The sequence below is a fragment of the Chlorocebus sabaeus genome, chromosome 3, assembly GCF_047675955.1.
Source record: "Chlorocebus sabaeus isolate Y175 chromosome 3, mChlSab1.0.hap1, whole genome shotgun sequence".
Lineage (NCBI taxonomy): Eukaryota > Metazoa > Chordata > Mammalia > Primates > Cercopithecidae > Chlorocebus > Chlorocebus sabaeus.
In genome coordinates, this window is record NC_132906.1 from 3,280,670 (window position 1) to 3,300,885 (window position 20,216).

General features: G+C 40.3%; 1 protein-coding gene across 4 annotated transcripts in view; it reads right to left on the reverse strand.

Moving 5' to 3' along the window:
- The window catches only part of SACS (sacsin molecular chaperone), a 106,462-nt gene that overhangs the window by 14,718 nt on the left and 71,528 nt on the right, over nucleotides 1-20,216 (reverse strand). For 2 of the 4 annotated variants that reach the window (XM_037986910.2, XM_008021714.3), the window contains 4 exons: nucleotides 15,064-15,210; nucleotides 11,256-12,744; nucleotides 10,532-10,623; nucleotides 3,277-3,303 (listed from right to left, as the gene is read on the reverse strand). In XM_037986910.2, coding sequence (XP_037842838.2) covers nucleotides 3,277-3,303; nucleotides 10,532-10,623; nucleotides 11,256-12,744; nucleotides 15,064-15,210 — 1,755 coding nt within the window. Of the gene's footprint in view, nucleotides 1-3,276; nucleotides 3,304-4,847; nucleotides 4,945-10,531; nucleotides 10,624-11,255; nucleotides 12,745-15,063; nucleotides 15,211-20,216 lie in introns of those variants that run through there. The other 2 variants (XM_008021715.3, XM_008021717.3) reach the window with 2 other exon arrangements.

The following is a 20,216-nucleotide window of genomic DNA, read 5'->3' on the forward strand; positions in this document are numbered from 1 at the left end:
AGCCTGGCATGGTGGCAGGCTCCTGTAGTGCCAGCTACTCAGGAGGCCGGGGCAGAGAACTGCTTGAACTCAGGAGGCGGAGGTTGCAGTGAGCCGAGATTACGCCACTGCACTCCAGCCTGGGCGACACAGTGCGGGTCCGTCTCAAAAAAAAAAAAAAAACAAGTTTGGAAAATATTGTAAGAGGAATCCCACCTCAGGCTCTGGAAAATTTTACATATTGTTACTTTTTTGTCCAAGAAAGCATACCCTTACTTCAGAGGCTTACGTATAAAAAAGATGACTTCATCTTCTACCAAGAAATTGCCTTTCATGTAACAACAAGGTATTTTAAAATTACTGCCAGAGAAATTTAAGCAAGGGCACACTTTTGCAACTTTAGGAAGGTGTCAATACCCAAATTCAGAATACTTTTCAGTTTTTACATTGTGTGATTTACAATAATTCAAGCACTAATATTTAAGAAATTACAAAATCTTGTCAGCAGCTTGACTAGCATAGCCTGTTTGTAAGTCCTATTAAAATGTGATTTTCCAACATTTTTCTTTAAAAAATGCTCACTGAGTCAGATTTAACTATAATGGAATATCCAAATCATAAGGCAAGAATATAATACTAGAGATACAAAAAAAGAGTTAGAAATTAAAATTCAAAACACTCAGAAAATAAAAAATTAAATATGCACCACTTTGTGCTCTATGTTAATAACTGCCACAACATGCATTCCATAGATAATCTTACCCCATATCCTTTCATGAAATTTGGCAATTTATAAAACATATACCTACCTTCAGGAAAATGATCTCATTTAATGTATACATTAAATGCCAACAAAACACACACACACACACCACATATAGCATGCAACTAACACATCGGTCATGCTCAACTGAAAAAAACATGAAAGAAAATAAAGGAGAGAGAAAATGTAATAAGACACCAGTATATGGACATTAAGTCAGTTCAATCTGAAGTCCTGAATTCTATCCATTGTATTTAAGACATTCAGCTTTTTAGTTATAAATGTTAACACAGAAACAAGTCTCCATGTCCTGGGTTAGAAAGTCATAGAAATTGTAAAGCACCTCTAACAGGATCTGCAAAATAATTTTTGTAGCAGTTTAATAAATGAAACGGTTTTTGTAACCTTAAAAATTATCAGCACTGTCTACAGAGGTTAGCTACAGTACTGAAATTATTTCAAGAGGCAGAAAGGTTTAAACAATGACCACATTTAACTTAGAAGGAACTCTTCCAAGAGTAGCTTTTGCTTCACTATTGTCAGTTCAATCCTTCATTGGTTCAAAAGAATAACATCAACATAATGAATCAGTACTCAAAGACTGCACTGCTTTTTATCGTTTATGTTTATGTTCAGTGCTAACCTTGAGATGAATTTCAGCACAGACGGAAATATTATATGTAATCTACTTAAAAATTTACTTAACCAAGAAATCTCAGTTCTGAATGCTTTAATTAACTGAGAGTTTACTACATTCAACCAGACTCCTCCTGTCTCCAGCTGGCTACAATAACAATCCATCCAAAGCTCTAAGCACAGTGACAGTTTTTGATACTTTTCTCCTGTACAGAAAGTGGCAGTGGCAGCCTGGGTAGCTGATGAGTTCTAACAATGCCCCACTGAGCATAGAGATGCAAATCTCTTTGTAAATGTACAGTCAGGGTTCAATTAAATGGTGTACTGTAGATCAGTCAATCTTCAAAGAAATGAAGAGAGAATAGAAAAAAAGAAATGAAACAACCAAACTGAAAAAGGAAGGAAAGAAAGGGCAGCCTTCCTGCCAGGCCAGACTCCCTCCACCTCCAGCCTAGCGGTGGCACTGCAGACCCCAGGGCCCAGCAGAAAAGTCCAGCAAGCCAGGGTGGTTCAACATTAGTCCCAGTGACCACATTTCTTCCTCAAAAATCACCACTGACACTCTGTCACCGACTTCTTAGCTTTCGTCTTAGAGAATCACTGATGTAACCAGACAGTACCAGAGCAAATGTTAATTATGCAGTCCACTTATAGCAAGATTTTCTTTTCCTCTTTGATTTGATGCCACCTTAAAACATGTAAGACACACTGACAAAGCTTTAAAAAAATACAGTAATAAGAACTGTGAATGATAAACCATTTTTAATGTAAGCTAGGAACTCAAAAATATTTATACGAATTATCACTCTAATAATGACTTGGTTTCTAAACTATTTTTAGTGTATCACCTGCTTCAAATAATAATATTTATCATAAAAATGATTTCTGTAAGCAAATCTTATATCCTATAAATTTCCAAGTGAAACATGAAGTTGGGGGAAATAATACCATTAGTTGAGTCAAAAAATTTTTATTAAAAAAAAAGGCAGTCAGTAAAATGACATGAGGCAGTCAGCAAAATGACACACAAGGCACTGTAAGAACAATCGGCCGACTGTCCCCAGTGAGACCTAGGCTGGCCACCTTCCCTTCCTCAGCACACCCAGGACAGGGGGTCCCTGCTGTCACCAACCACAGCACACTGAGCCAGACTCCAAAACAGAAAGGCTGTGATCTCCTGACTTCACAGTCACAGGTCCCAGAATCTACATCCCTCTCTGTTTTTTTGTTTGTTTTTGTTTTTTGTTTTTTGAGACAGAGTCTCGCTCCGTTGCCCAGGGCGGAGTGCAGTGGCGCGATCTCAGTTCACTGCAACCTCTGCCGCCCCAGTTCAAACAATTTTCTGCCTCAGCCTCCCAAGTAGCTGGGATTAAAGGCGCCTGCCACCACGCCTGGCTAATTTTTTGTATTTTTAGTAGAGACGAGGTTTTACCATCTTGGCCAAGCTGGTCTTGAACTCCGGACCTCATGACCCACCCGCCTCTGCCTCCCAAAATGCTGGGATTACAGGCATGAGCCACTGAGCCTGGCCCCTTCTATGCTTTTTAATCGGAATATTTGTGTGCATCATATAATAGGGATGCATTCACTATCACACTTCCCATTAAATACCACAGCTTAAATACAGATTCCCACACCATTCTTTGATTACAGACTAAATGTTCTATGAAGTGAATGTTTCCAAGTCATTTGAATATGGTTTTACTGTGGTATTTGTAATAACAAAGATCTGTATTAGTACGGTTTCCTCTCTCCTTTAATATTATAGTTATTACCACCAGAAAAAAAAATTGTTGACGTAACTTCTAGCTACTTACGTAAATGCAAAAACAGAATTCAAAGAACCAAATGAACAAAAACATCAGGCTTCAAATGAACACGACATTCAGTTATCCTACCTGAATATCCCCAGAGAAGTTGTTGTGCTAGAATACAATTAAATCCATTCTTAGAAGAAGTCAGAATTGTCACAATTTTCACATCATGGCTACAGAAATTATTCTGTATCTTAAGATAATGCTGTCTGTAGAATCTCTACACATCCTCATGTAAAAGAAAAGTCAGAAACAAAACTCCAAACATAGCAGAATACACATCTAAGATTTAAAGCTGTATCTCAGTGCAAACTAAATCAAAGTACGTAAGAGTCAGGAGTGTTGGTTCAGAAAGAAAGCAAAGAAAGAATTATGGAATTCATATGCACAAATTACATTATACCTGCATAACATCATCTGATAACCTACCAGTGAGCTTTTTGCACAGGCTATCATGTTCAGAGATTCTAGACTAAAAAACCTGATTTTTAAAATTTTTAATTTTTAAAAAGTTTTGGAATATCTATACAAAGTGTACAATTCTAACTTTATAATAAAGAAAAAGAGATTTTATTATCTATTTCCACTGCTTGCCCATGGTAACCAACAATTATAAACTTCTAAGAATTGTTTCATGAACATCTTATCCCTCCTCTGCTTGAATGAAGCAAGAAACTTTGAATCAAGTGGACTGCTACAGCTCTGTGAGATTTCTGTGTATTTGGGTCCCTTAGGCTAACTAAACTAGTAGCTAAGGTAGAGAGCAAAGGTGTAACCAAAGAAACTGAACTGTTCTCATCTTAACAGCATTCTAATCACCTTAGCAACAGGTACCTTGTTAGTTCAGCAATACTGATTAAGTGCTAGAGATATAGAAATGGACAACTAGACATAGGCTAAGACCTGGCCCTACAGTCTAATGGAGCAGGCAAGTGTCAGATAAATTATTACAAACACTTAAACAGGTACTGGTGTGTGAGTGCTGTGGAGACCAGAGCATGGAAGCACACATGGGTTGCACAAAAGCTGAGCAGAGCTAGTGAGATGGAGGAGTTGGCAAGGAAGTCACATGTATCACAGCTGAGGGAGGGACAGAACATGCTGTCCTCCAAACAGAAAAAAGCATGGAACTAAGGGAAGGAGATGAAAAAAGCAAACATCAATAGAACCTTCCATGTACCAGGCATCTTCATGACACCCAGAAAATGGAGCCAGCTAATGAAGTGCCTCATAGGAAAAGTTACGGATTTTGGTCTCATCTAATAAGTATGAAAATTTTAAAAATTATAAATAAGACCCTGGCACTAACTATTAGGTGTCTGTGCCACTCAGCTGTTCATCTGTACCACTCAACTGTTGTTTCTTTTTCCTTCATCCAAAACCCATTTACCTGCTCTTCTAACTATTCTCCAGTTTCTGATAGCCATCCATTTACTTAAGCAACTTCACACAGAAATAATTCAGACCTGGAAATTAAAAAAACAAAAATCGTAGCTTCAACTCTGCAACTCAAGCAAGTCATTTAAATCCCTCAATTTCTTTGAGCTTCAATGTCTCCATCTCTCAAATGGAGACACAGGCTCTATTATCTCACGGTTGTAAAGAATAAACAGGACTACAGAAGACACTGATTTGAAAAGGAACTATTAACTCACGGACACAAGAACGAGATTTGCCTTTTGGCCTCTGCGCCGCATCTCCTCCATGCAGTCCCCACCCAGCCCAGCAGTTGAAGCATCAACTTGTCCAGTCAAACTTGGCAAGCAGGCTCTCGGCCAGACCTTGGAAATATAAAAATAAAGATTGCCCCTGCTCTCAAGGATGTTGCAGTCTAGCACAGTAAAAACATGATTCTAATAAAGCAAAGAGGATCGAATGGACTGTGTACTGGGTTCCAAGAGCAAAAGAGAAGCATCCACCTCAGACTGCAGGGCAGGGGTGAGGACAGGGCAAGATGTCAAAGAAAGCTTCCTGGAGGTGACACATGAGCTCAGTACTGAACGATGAATAAACATTAGCTGGGCAAAGCAGAGGATGGAAAGAAAATATTCTAAGCAAAAGGAACACCATGTACAAAACTGCAGCGATGAGAAAACTTTCATGCAGGGAAAAAAGTACTGAGAACCTACACTGAAGGAGGCGCTGTGCTAGATGGTGGTGACAAATCTGACAGGTCTCTCTGCTTTCATGAAATTTAGGGAGGATTCACGTTCATCTACCTACAAGTGCTTGTATAATTGGAACAGAAGAGGGCGCCGGCATGCACCAAGGCCAACGAGACAGCACTCCACAATCATGGAAGTTCACAATCATGGAAAGTCCCCTAGTTCCTGCTAGCAGGGCTAGATTTCTCCTGATAGATTCAGTGTCCACTGGAAAACCTGCAGCAGGAGGGTGACATAATCAGATGAGGCCCAACCACTGTAGGCAGGGACATCAACTGCAAGAATCTAGTAACAACGAGAAATCAGAGGATCTGTAATAGGCAGTGGAGTAAGACCACGGGACTGGCACAGAAAATTTAGTCAACAGATCCTGGAGATTGTGAGGAACAAAGAAGAAAATTTAAGGATTCTTTCTTGGGCAGTCTTGTGAACAGAGGTGTTATTTTCAATGGGATCACTCAAAATGAGAAACAGATTTGGGGAGAGGATGAAGACTAAAGTTTCGCAATGTTGATTTTGAAATACTTATGGGATTCCAAGTGCAAAATGCTAACAACAGCTACCATTTGTGAGTATTCAGTGCCGGATATTGTGTTAAACGACATGTATTATGTATTCCTCATTCGATCTTCAGCATAATGCCTGCTGTGAGTACGATATTACAATAAAGCTTTCAATAACCTGATCTGCTGCAATAACACAAACTTGGATACAACTCAACCGGCAAGTTATGATTGCTCCCATCCTCCACTCAATCCTTATTTCATTATTCTTGCAGTGAAGCAATCCTGAATTTTAGGTAATCAAAATATACCCTTAGAAGGATATTACTGTATTACCATGTTACTGATGAGGAAACAGGGGCTCAGAGAGGAGAGAAAATTTGTTCAAAGTCACACAATAGAGGAGTGAAGTTTAAGCCCAGATTTGTGTAACTACAAAATCCAGGTTTTTAATCTCGGCTACACTACCTCTCTGAAGACTAGGGTGGTGACCAAGGATATGGTGGTCACTAACGCTTTCATGGGAGTGTATGAATGTATTCAAAGAAAGGAACAAAGTAAAAGAGCTGAGGAAGGAGCCCCCACACTAACCCATATTTAGGGAGTAAAGTGAGGAACAGAGGTTCACAAATAATTGTGAGAAGGAAGCAAAATCAGTGGATGCCAAGAAGGAATGGTATCATCACGGCTGAGGGCTTCAAAGAGGCTTCAAAGGGCTTACCAAGCTTCTGGGAGATCAGGTAAAAGAAACAGAAAAGTCCACTGAGCTGAGTAACAGAAAAATCATTAGTGACGTCAGCCAGACTATTTTAGTGGAATGACAGTGGAAGCAAAAGTCTGTTTGGAGTGATAATGAATAATGAGGGAGGACAGACAATAAGACAACTCTTTCTGGAAGCTGGACTATGATTGATAGAACACAAGAAAGAAAATCAAGATCGAGGTCTGTTTTGTTTTTCCTGAAACAGAATATAGTGAAACATGTTTAACTGCTAATGAAAGGGGCAGTAGAAGTAAACACTAAAAATACAAGCAGTAGCTCAATATTTAACTAAGGATTTTAAATGTAATACAAGGAAAAGGTACAATTATTAAATAATGTGACAGATTTTGTTTGAGCTACAGAATTAGAGGAGAAGTTTCCGTTGCAGAACAAACATATGTTTCCATTTTATGCAGTAGTACTTCCCAGACTGGCCAATCAGTGTTTACCGATCACTCATAAACAGAAGTCCACAGTGCTCTGTGTCAGCAAAGCAATGCAGTAATCATTATGTACAGCAAAAAATATCAAATGTCATTACATGTCTGTGATGTTCCCTACCATTTATGAAGGGGGCTCCATAAACATAAGACTCTGCCTTTCTTCTCCTGTACTCACGAATTCCCCCAACACGCCCCATACCAGAAAGCAAGATGACTTATATGCTTGGTAAGCTGAGAAAAAGCATCTGCACATGCTCAGCGGGACTCACAGGCACAGACGTTTAGCAGGGGCAGGACCTCTGGAAGGAAGTCTGTGGCTTTCCAGGGCTACCTGTGACTAGACTGGTGAGCTAATCCATTTCATTCTGGGAGTCAACAGAAGTCCAATGCCTGTCACAGCTATAATCTCCAATATCACAATAATCAGTGACAGAAGTGGCTTCTGACATCCGTCTGCTGAATTCCTCTGCTATGTCTTCACTATGTCTTCACTGACTCAGAACTCAGGAAAGGAAAGCAAGGTGTCACTTACTGGCTCCCCCTAAGTCCCTATATCATCATGCTCTCAAAATATTAAAACCATTAATGGCAATAAAGTTGTATCAAAAACAAATTTTTGTCTGGAACGCAGAGATAAAAATAATTGGGAAGATACCCATGTGACTGGTTTAAAAAAGTTTAAAGGCTGGTGATATGGTTTGGCTATGTCCCCACCCAAATCTCATCTTGACTTGTAACTCCCATAATTCCCATGTGTTGTGGGAAGGACCCAGTGGGAGATAATCGAATCATGGGGGTGGTGTTCTCACGGTAGTCCTACTGTTCTCGTGGTAGTAACTAAGTCTCAAGAGAGCTGATGGTTTTATAAGGGGAAACCCCTTTCTCTTGGCTTTCATTCTCTTTTTGCCTGTTGCCATGTAAGATGTGCCTTTAGCCTTCTGCCATGATTCTGAGGCCTCCCCAGCCACGTGGAACTGTGGGTCCATTAAACTTCTTTTTAATTATAAATTACCTAGTCTCAAGTATGTCTTTATCAGCAGCATGAAAACAGACTAATACAGCTAGTTATCAGGGTTATTAAATAATCATGAAAATAGGAGTCTAACTCTTAAATCTAGATAAAGAAAAGTGATCATCAAGACAATCTCTGGGAGTGACCCACACGCAACGTGTGATGAACAAAACACCAGATGAACATCTAGTGTAACAATGCCAAGAAAATTAACCAAGACCAAAAACAAAATAGTGCTTCATTATGACACCAAAATAACAAACTTGAATCCGTAATAGAGAAAAAGAAGAAAATAAAAGTGGAAAAATGCAACTTTGAAAGATGTCAAGTTTTCTACATTAATTTATACATTTATCTCATCCCTAAAAATGTAACAGGTTTGCCCCATCCACCCAGGGCTAGAGAAGCAAATGGTAGCCACACTCTGTGCCACAAGATATTTGGAAAATGCTGAGCGAAAGCAGAGTGCTCTGCTGACCTTCCACCCTTCTCACCTGATGTGGCCCTGAATTAACTTTTGGCCATTTCCAAATCCACATCCACCTCAGAAAGGATCTGCCACCAACAAAAATATTTTCTTTAAAATAAAGTAATAGACCACACAGTAAAATACCATAACAATGAGAAAGAATTGTTAACAGTTCCATGCAACAATCTGGATGAATCTCACCAGCATCACGGCAAATAAAAGCCAGACACAGAATATACAAAGCATGATTAATAGCAAAGTGAATCTATGCTGTTAAAGCCAGTGTCGTGGCTACCCTGGAGTGGTCAGATTGAAAAAGGCAAGAGAGGGGTTTTGGGGGCTGGTAATCTGTGTCATCTTCTGGGAATCCTCTGTGTTCTGATCTAGGTTTACATGGGTATGCTCAGGTGGTAAAAATTTCACTAAGCCTACATTTATGAAATGTACACTGTTCTATATGTATCTTATATTTCAACACAAAATTTTAACAAAAATATAATACATCATTAATAAAAAAGAAAAAAAAGGGCCGGGCACGGTAGCTCACGTCTGTAATCCCAGCACTTTGGGAGGCCGAGGCGGGTGGATCACAAGGTCAAAAGATTGAGACCATCCTGGCTAACATGGTGAAACCCCGTCTCTACTAAAAATACAAAAAATTAGCCAAGCGTGTACTAAAAATACAAAAAACTAGCCGGGTGTGGTGGCGGTGCCTGTAGTCCCAGCTACTCAGGAGGCTGAGGCAGGAGAATGGTGTGAACCCAGGAGGCAGAGCTTGCAGCGAGCCAAGATCGTCTAGCCTGGGTGACAGAGCGAGACTCTGTCTCAAAAAAAAGAAAAAAAGGAGCTCCAAAACATTAGAGCAAAGATTGGCAGGGTTATAGGAATCCGGGCTTAGACTTCCAGAAAGGCTGTTTTGAAGATGACAATTACAATTAAATGAGTAATTTACATGTTTGAAAAGTCAGTCTCACAGCTACCAGCTCATAGACACAGGTCCCTGATGGGAAACAACATTTAATTTACATGCTTATTTTCTTTTAGTCTCACTTTAACTCCGACCTAACTTGCCTCTCCCATTCCAACTCATCTCACTTATATTTTAATGAATAAAGGTGTACAATGATTAGCAACTTTCCCTAAGTCATTATCTTGGACAAGAAAAAAGTACATTCCACAAAAGACACATCAGAGAGTATGCTTGACAATGTGAACAGCAGGACAAATCCAGAACTTCTCAGGACAACATCTCACTTAGAAAAAGCTCAGGTAACAGTTTCACAAGGAAAAGGATGCTTGCAGAAGTTGAAAGATAGTATTAAAATTAGAACCATGTTGACTGTTTTCCCTAAATTACTGTCGTTCCCTAAAAGAGAGGACACCTATCAGACACCCATCACTTTAAGACCCCCACAATACCCCTTTCCTGCCCCTTCACAGAGTTAACTGGATTTGTCCACACTTCCCAGGAGCTGATCAAGCCTAATGCAAACCCAGCATCATAACTACATAAAACCACGGAGGGGCAGTGGTGTCAGAAACAGAGCAAGGACAGGGCAAGTGGAAGACCTGACCTCCCTGCACGTGGCTGGCGGCCTTGATCTTAACCTTTCTCTCCTCGTCTGTGAAATTTAATAATCACTGTCATTACCAAATGAGCTACAAGTTATGAGGGAGGCTCCAATGAAAAAAGAAATGGGAAAGCACCGGAAAAGCTGTAAAGCACCATGCAGGTGTAAGATGTTGACTACACCATCCACCATGACAGGACAGATTTTTAAATATACTTATCACCTTTGGATTCTTTTACATGGCATCTCTTAGATGCCATTCTGGTAACTGAAACATCTTAAAACACAATAGTATATTAGGTTGAACCATAAGAAATTGTTGATTTATAGGTCTAAAATGAATAACAGAAAACTTTTTTAAAACTTCTATTTTTATAAAGAAGTTTATTTAAAAGAATACTAAACTATAATACCTCGGGTTTGGGCAGCTTCCTTTAAAGCAGCTAGAAGGTGAGGTTTCAAGTTATCCAAAATAAATCTTCCTTCAAGACTTGGGAAAAGGGACCTGAAAAGGGAAAGGAACAGCAATTATCAGAATCTTCCGACGATTCCAAGATTTTAAAAAATCAATCACATATTTTCAAGTCAGTTAAGCTATTTTATTTTACATAAATTATAATGCACATGTAAAATCAAATTACAATATTTTTCATCAAATATTATCTAGACTTTGCTTTAAAATGTGAGGGCATCACGTACCTTACTCAAATTCAGAAATATTCTTAATATCTTACAGTAAAATTACTTTTATTTCCTGAAATGTCAGTACATACCCTCGTTTATAAAGAATTAATATACTATTTTTCATTAATTTAAATGTCATCAAAATAATTCATTAGTGACTAATCTGGCCTTGTCATTATTTGCACCTTATAAACATTGTTTTCAGTGTACTGTTATTGAAATTTCCAAGAAAAACAACTGCTTAGATAACTTTTTAACTGATAAACATTTGAATACTTTTTCACTTTAGAATATAAAAGGTATCCGTTGGTATTTTAACAACGTATTGCTGCAAAAGTCTTCCTAACTATAAAATCGACATAGAAAACCATTGAATTTCACAACAAAGGACTCAGTGAGCAGGAGCAGGGGAACCCTAAGAGTGAGCAGGAACATTAGAAGGGGAACCCCTACCTTGGATATTCTGCTGAGGTAATATAAATGACATCTTGGTCTGATACAGATGAGGAGAAGGGGACAAAATTGCCATTTTGTAAAGGGAGCAACTCTAGCCCAAGCAGCTCACTGTAGGCTTGGTCAGAAAGCACAAATTCTAGAAGGTGAAGCTTTTCTTCAGCACTGCCCAGGTGTGCACACTTCCGCAGCACCTGCCGCACCCACGCGGGCGTCACCTTCCTCACGGGTGTTGTGCCAGAGGCAGCTGTGAGCTGAACAGCGGCCTCCACATTCCCTGGCACCTTGGCAATCTGCCTCCCTGAGCTCTGGAGGTAGCTGAGCACAGTTTTTGTGTATTCTAAATTTTCATCAAGTTCTGAGAAGTACACCTGCTCCAACCTGACCCAGTCACAGCTAATTGAATAAATCACTGCATTCTGCAGCAGCTCGCTGAATAGAGGCTCTAACACTGGCTGCCAGTGCACCTTGACTTTGCTCGCCTCGGGCCAAAGCTTATAGATAACATCAACTGACAAGGGGAAATCAGAGCTCTTTTCCGTCTCCAGACGTTTTATTGAATCTAAGATCAGAGTAGCATAAGCTTTGGGGACAACATTCATGACCAGAAACTCATTCCATAAGGCTGCTGGGTCTCTCCACTGGTCCAGCTCTCTCCATTTTATGCTCCTGCGGTTATCAGTGAGGCCAAAGAACCCACTGATGTGCACTGGGAGTCCTGTGCTGCTTTCCTCACCAGGCGGTAAAGGAAGAAAACAAAATGCTTTTCCTGAGAAATCAGACGTTGCTCCTTTTGCTTCATCCTCTCTGCTTGATAAAGGCATGGCTATTCCAATGACTGGGACAAATTTCAGTTCATCAGCTAAAGAGTCAAGCTTACTACTGATCCCTCGCCCACCCACACTGTTACACACCAACCAAGATGTTTTCTGTGCATCCTTAGTACTCTCCTCTTCTAAAACAATATTTACATGATATGTTACACAGGTGATGTTATTGCTTGGAGTCTCTTTACAATAGTTACTTATAGCAGTTCCCAGAATCTTTACAGAATTCAGCCGCTCCTGTTTCAGTGCCTCACTCTCACTCGAAGTCACTCTAAACACCAGTTTCTCTGTTCCGTCAGCCTCTCGGACATATAAGGAAACATCCTGCACACTTTTCAGAAAGAGCAGCACTGTGTCTGCATCTGCCCTAAAAGACTCAAACAACTCAAGAACCTTCTGCTTATTGTAGAGGTTACTACTAAGTTGTGAAGGTTGTAGGCGAAGAGGGAAACGGAAAAATGTTCCTGGAAAATTGCCGTTTATAAACGTTTCCTTGGTGCTTCCAAAAATGCCAATAAATGGTGCAAATTGGTCTGAAAGTTCACTAATTTCTTTGCTGTCATCTTTGAGATTCCAACATTGGCCTGATTCATGTGGGCCAAAAAGTGTTTGATGAGGATCTAGCATCCCGATCTGGTCACCACTAAAGATACAAGGAACATCTGTAAAGAAAAATTTAAGTCATGATCAACTCTGAAATTTTAGGGACAATTATGATTACAATTATAATAAATACTTATATAAAAAAGCATGAGTCATTAAAAAGCTAAAACAGATTTATCTAAACACAAACTTCATTTACCTTCAGAAATGTAATTCTCTGAATATGAAAAATGATTTCTCTTTTGATTCAATCCAATAACAAATGCCAGGCATACAGACTTTGCATGATTATTGTGAAAACCTAGGAGACATCTTCAAAAACCCAATACACAAAAGATGGGCAGAGTATTTGGATATCTACACTTAGCTCCCACCACCATGTGAGGCCAGTTCAGCAGAACAGGGCTGCATCCTATGCTCAACTTTACAGATTCCGCACAGACTCTGTGAGAAGGGAGAGAGCACAGTACAACACGGGTGGCTCTGCCCACTGTGCTGCTCAGTGAGCGCCTGCTCTGAAGCTCACGAGGTACATTCCCTCAAGTATCTTAACCTCTCTGCCTCTGGAGCGGAAGCACTTCTCATGCTGGGAACATCTCACTACATGGAGCCTAATTACAGTAAAAAGATACCTATCTTTTGTATAACATGGCTCTAAATTGATACCAACTGCTTCACGTGTTCCTCAACCAAAGACACAGTAGTATTCAAAAACTGGCAGAAAAACTAGATGTGTGAGACCCACTGTGGTGAGAGAAACTCCTCCCCAGCGTGCTTTGGTGAGGATCTCCCAAGGGTGATGTGATGTATGTTTGCCTCACATGCTTACTTAGCACCTCGGCTTCCTGCAAGATGCAACTCCAGTGAAGTCAATCTTTAATATCTATGGTTGTCAAGCACAGCTTCAGCTGTCACAATCACCAATTCCTAAGCTTGTGGGTATTTTAAGTTAGCAAATGTTATGTCCACCAACCACGTGGCTAAACCCATCGATAGTGGGGTCTAGGGAAGGCTCACCCCTGCTCCCAAGGCACAGAGTCGCACCCTCATGAATGAAATCAGGCCAGTGGCTCCTGACAAGATAAAAGCATGACTTATGACCTATGATCTTCTCAAATCCTCAGATTGGAGAACAGTCCTCCAGTTAATGTTCCACACAAATGTGCTTATTCTCAATGAGCAATCAAAACCACACTGAGATGCAGGTGCTGGGCAATGAGCTGGGCCCTCACACCACAGTTCATTCCTGCTTAAGCCTCCAGGCTTCTGCTACTCCCATCTGTGTCCCACAACATTTACAAACCACTACATGGCACTGACTCGAGGGGTAACTTGCAAAGAGGTGGACACATGAGTATTAATATTCATAGATAATAGTCATATTTTAATATATAAATTTTTATTATATGATTTGTAATTTAGTCAATAGTATTTAATCGAATACATATGTATGAATGTAAATGCAACAGGCTTACTAAAATTTGGCTACAGTTGGGATGACCCTACTTCCCACGTGCCCAGGGCAGTCCCAATTCAGGCCAGTTGTCTGAGAAGAGTACCACCCTCCTTCACTCTCACAGGTGTCCCAGTATGAATAATAAAGTATACGGTCATCTTGGCTACAGTGATAGCCCTGCCTGTGCAATCTTTCCTTCTCCTGCCAGACGCAGTTTGAAACTAAAAGGACCAATTCCATTACACAATTTTTTATCACAAAACTACAGTAAGTACTAAGAGCTTTGATTCTACAAGAGCCATATACTCCTAGAGATGTCTACATTAAGAGTTAAGTTATTTCCTATTGTAACTAGGAACCAGAAACCTCATATTCTTTCTAGATTAAAAATATGATTCAAAGTAATCTTTAGAATGCTTGTAAGTCTAAGAGTAGAATGAGAGAGGAAAATAAGAGATACCAAAACCACCTCAAAGATTTTCACTTTCTCAGTTATTCAGTACCATTAGATATACCTTCCTGTTTAACCTTCTGATATTTAGAACATGTACAAGAAGATCTGTGATACTCAGTTTGACTCTTAAAGAGTTGCAGTTTTGAAATTTTTCATAGTAAAAATTTTGTGTTCAAAAGCTGTATTTCAAATTTCACATCAAATGGCTTAATATGCTGATTCCACTGGATCATGATGATGTTACCTTCTGGCATCACATGATGAAGTAAAACTTTGGTATTGTTACTGTGGTAATTTCAGAAAATTCAATATGCACTGATTATTTCATTGACATACCTCTGGCTACTGACAGAAGAATTTGGGTAAGATGGCTTTTAAACAGTATCACCTCTGAAGTTAAACAAATACATTACAGAACGTAAGATAAAATATTTTCTAATACCAAGACTGAAAAGCCTAATACTCTACCTGTTATATGATAGACAGAATTAAACCCAATTCCAAATCTTCCAACCTTCAGAGGATCATCCTTTTTCCTACTTCTTGCTATTTCTTGAATGCCGTGCCAGTCCTCTGGGGTGAAAACCGCGTTGTTGTACACATAGAGAGCTGGCCCTAGGTGTGAAAATGCGCAGGCAGGTATTCAGAAAAAGATGCCAGGGTGTTCTGTTCTATCTCAAGAAATCCTCTATACAAAATCTCTTATTTGAAGGGAAAATGGAGAGAAGTGAATAGAGTGAATTCCATACTATAATTCTAACTGTTTTTACAATAAAAATAAAGACACACACTGAAGTAAAAAACTAGCAGCAGAAGAAACAAAGTATTGTTGGCCAAAAATCCATAAAGGAAAAATTAAAGGTTACTCAGATACCCAAAAACATAAGGCAAACAAGAAAATAAATCTGTTACTACTCTATGTGAAATTTGTTCTAAATAGTATATTTAAATCTTTTTTTGATAAATGGAAAAATATTTACCAAATAAATATAAAATATTGCATATATTTCATAAAACATATGAAAATATGGGCACAGTGGCTCATGCTTGTAATCCCAGCATCCTAGCACTTTGGGAGGCCAAGGCGTGTAGATCACCTGAGGTCAGGAGTTCGAGACCAGCCTGGCCAACATGGCAAAACCCCATCTCTACTAAAAAATACAAAAAATTAGCTGGGCATGGTGGTGCGCACCTGTAATCCCAGCTACTTGGGAGGCTGAGACAGAAGAATCGCTTGAACCCGAGAGGTGGAGGCTTTAGTGAGCTGAGACTGCACCACTGTACTCCAGCCTGGGCAACAGAGCAAGACTCTGTCTCAATTAAAAAAAAAAGAAAGAAAGAAAGAAAGAAATTTATTATGGAGATTTGCTATCTAAAGATGATACGAGATGATATTATTAATTTGTTTCAATATATACACAACCATTTTACTATACACACACACATATATCTTATAACATGCTGTATGCCTTAAATATGCACAATTGAAATCTTATTTCATAAGGTGAAAAATAATCCTTTAGGAAGATTAATAATCACCTTGTAAGTGTTTGAGGTTTTTTTTTATCAGCCTCTAGACTGTTCTATATGAGGCATTACCTGTTTAATTTTAAAACCCGTTCATGTGACAAATGCTTAAATAATACTGCAATTATACCACCTATGTAAAATAATACCACCTATCTCCAAGGTAGTTCCTTCAAAAAGTAATATTTATAAAATATTTCTGCACAAAATATTTTTGGAAATCCATTTTGTGAGACCTACCTTCAGAATCTCTAACATTCTTTGAATATATTCAGCTGTATTCACTCATCATACTTTAAAGATGATTAATATTTTTCATTCAAAAAGGTACTGAAGTATAAGATATACACAATAAAGTATGATGGTCTTGAGGCTGCAGCTTGATGAATTCCTACACAGCAGATGAACTGTGTCATCTCCATCCACTTGAGGTACACAGGGCACTCCCAGCACCCCCAGAAGCCTCTCCTCGTGCTCCCATCAATTCAAGGACAGACGTGGGGATGTGACCCAGTTTGTTTTACAAAAATGGCATGACGACTATTTTTAAAATTGTCAAAGTTGGAATACGCAGACAGTCGAGGCTGCAAAGGCTTTCCGGAACGGACAATCACACAGTGGAGTGGGGACTCTGCAGTCAGGATGTCAGGCCCAGCTCTCCAGTCACAGCCACAGCACTTCCAGAAACTAAAGCCATCAAGGCTCCATTTCCTCATCTGCACAATACGGATAAGAAGGGTTGTCTGCCGCCAACGTGCTGCGGACCCAATGAGATGGCACAAATACGGGGCTCAGCACAGAACCGGCAGAGCAGACCCCTAAAAACATCAGCTATCATTACTGTTACTATAATCAGTATGAGTATATGATACTGTCAGTCTTTATGTATACTTTTACATATTAAATATTACAGGAATAGTAATAAAATATCTTGTTCCTACCCAACAGCTAACCTAAAATGGCTTCTAGCAAGCAGTGCCTGGTTCCAAATGTCCATTAAAAGTATCTACAAAGACCAAAAAAAAAAAAAAGGACCACAAAAAGTCACAACACTGAACACCAGGCTCGAGCATGAAACTCTTGCCAGAATCTGGAAAGAACTCGACTAACTACAAGGTCCGTGGAAGGAAATTAAAAATTTCAGCAGGAGACACACCCACATGACATTACCAGGAACACAGTCTGCCTTGCCTGAAGGAACACCCACCTTCCTTCCCACTGTCCACTGGAAAAGTGGACAGCTGACCGCTGACCCCTTACTGCCTGCTTATAGGAAGCCATTTGTTAAATTCCAAAACCATAGCCCTTGTCTTAAAAAATGCAAATGACTGTTTTACATGAAAAAAAAAAATTTCCCCCAGATCCCCACTCTCCGAGATTTTTTTTTTTTTTTTTGAGACAGTGCTTCACTTTCGTTGCCCAGGCTGGAGTGTGGTGATGCTATCTCAGCTCACTACAACCTCCGCCTCCCGGGTTCAAGCAATTCTTCTGTCTCAGCCTCCCAAGTAGCTGGGACCACAGTCGCATGCCACCACACCTGGCAGATTTTTGTATTTTTAGTACAGATGGGGTTTCACCATATTGGTCAGGCTGGTCTTGAACTCCTGACCTCAGGTGATCCACCTGCCTCAGCCTCCCAAAGTGCTGGGATTACAGGCGTGAGTCCCCACTCTCCAAGGTTTTTTGACTGTCAGAACTGCTGTCTCTCATCCTACAACATCAGTGCAACTCCTGGGAAGAGGAAACATGGTGAAAATTACCCCTATGAGTGCCGCTGTCCCGGGCTCTGGGACCTGGAGCTTTCCTTACACCCTCGCTGCTCAGTGGCAGAACACAGACAGCTCACCTCAGTCAAGAGAACGAGAAGTCGGGGACAGGAAGAATCTAGTTATCATTTAATGTTTTTAATCAAGGTATAATTCTGATTATATTCATCCTGGAATTAGGAGAGAAGCAGTATTTTGCCTTTGCTATGGTCAACTCAGTCTCATTGGTTCACTCTCTGCTTCTATTACCAAGATCAATTTCAAAATAGCCTGTATCTACTCTGATCAAAACAATGTGTTCTTGGTTCTAAAAGTAAGACAAGAAAGGAACAAACATCCTGGCCGGGCATGGTGGCTCACGCCTGTGATCCCAGCACTTTGGGAGGCCGAGGCGGGCAGATCACCTGAGGTCAGGAATTCGAGACCAGCCTGGCCAACATGGTGAAACCCTGCCTCTGCTAAAAATAAAAAAATTAGCCAGGCATGGTGGCGGGAGCTATAATCCGAGTTACTCAGGAGGCTAAGGCAGGAGAATCCCTTGAACCCAGGAGGCAGAGGCTGCAGAGAGCCAAGATCATGCCACTTCACTCTAGAAGCACATACACAGTGTTTACTAGGAAGAGTCCTTAGCTACTGGACACTTTACAGAGGTTGCTTATTGGAAATAAACTTGGAATTTATATATTTAAGAGGCATAATCCCCTTGAAAATGTCACAAGTTATGTTGATTATCAGAGAAAATCATGTACATGTTTTATGACTAAAAGAGCTCCCTTTGGGTAAGTGCTGGTCTGTGTGCATCACTCAGAAACCAGCTCTGTGAGATCCAGGCCAAGGTGTGTCCTAATGCAGCACAAAGGGACTCTCCATGCTTCCTTCACCTGTGTCTTCTCATCAGCTGTATCCTTGAAATCCATAGTACAGTGTGCTACACTGGGTGAGAGCTCTCATTCTTATGTATGTGATTTCACAATCCGAGCCTTTTATTATCTTATTATATAAAAATGAACAAAAATAAGTTGACCTTAAGAGCTTTTGGCTGTGAAACAAAGGGCCAGTAAACGGGAAAAGCCATGATACAAGATGACTGCTCACATCTGATTGCAAGAGAAAGATATTCTCAAATACCCAAGAGCCTGGAGGGCTCTCAATAAATGTTTGTTAAATAAAGAGATCAGAGATCACTGTCACCTGCTTTTATATAATACATCCTTTTTTGTTGTTTTTTTGTTTGTTTTTGAGATGGAGTCTCGCTCTGTCACCCAGGCTGGAGTACAGTGGCGAGATCTCGGCTCACTGCAATCTCCACCTCCCAGGTTCAAGTGATTCTCCTGCCTCAGCCTCCCAAGTAGCTGGGATTACAGGTATGCATCACCATGCATGGCTAATTTTTGTATTTTTAGTAGAAACAGGGTTTCACCATGTTGGCCAGGCTGGTTTCGAACTCCTAACCTCAGGTGATCCACCTGCCTCGGCCTCTCAAAGTGGTGGGATTACAGGCATGAGCCACTGCACCCAGCCCACATTTATTTTATTTTTTACTTATTTATGTATTTATTTTTGAGACAGAGTTTCGCCCTTGTTGCCCAGGCTAGACTGCAATGACGCAGTCCTGGCTCACTGCAACCTCCGCCTCCCGGGTTCAAGGGTTCTCCTGCCTCAGCCTTCCAAGTAGCTGAGATTACAGGTGCTCACCACCACGCCTCACTAATTTTTGTATTTTTATTAGACATGGGGTTCCACCATGTCGGCCAGGCTGGTCTCGAATTCCTGACCTCAGGTGATCTGCCCACCTCAGCCTCCCACAGTGCTGGGATTACAGGCATGAGCCACTGTACCTGGCCTACATTTATTTTATTTTTTACTTATTTATTTATTTTTGAGACAGAGTTTCACTCTTGTTGCCCAGGCTGGACTGCAATAGCAAGGTCTCGGCTCACTGCAACCTCTGCCTCCTGGGTTCAAGCGATTCTCCAACCTCAGCCTCCCAAGTAGCTGTGATTACAGGTGCCCGCCACCACGCCCAGCTAATTTTTGTATTTTTAGTAGAGATGGGGTTTCACCATATTGGCCAGGCTGGTCTCGAATTCCTGACCTCAGATGATCTGCCCACCTTGGCCTCCCAAAGTGCTGGGATTACAGGCGTGAACCACCATGCCCAGCCCACATTTATTTTAAATTGGCCACTTTTAAAGAGCCTATCTCTAAATATACTTATGCATAAACTCAGCCAAATAATCTAGTTTCAAATGTTTTTTAAAACAACGTGAAGTCAAAGTTAGAAGCAAAAAAATCATAGGATCTCCTTACACTCTTACCTTTGCAGTT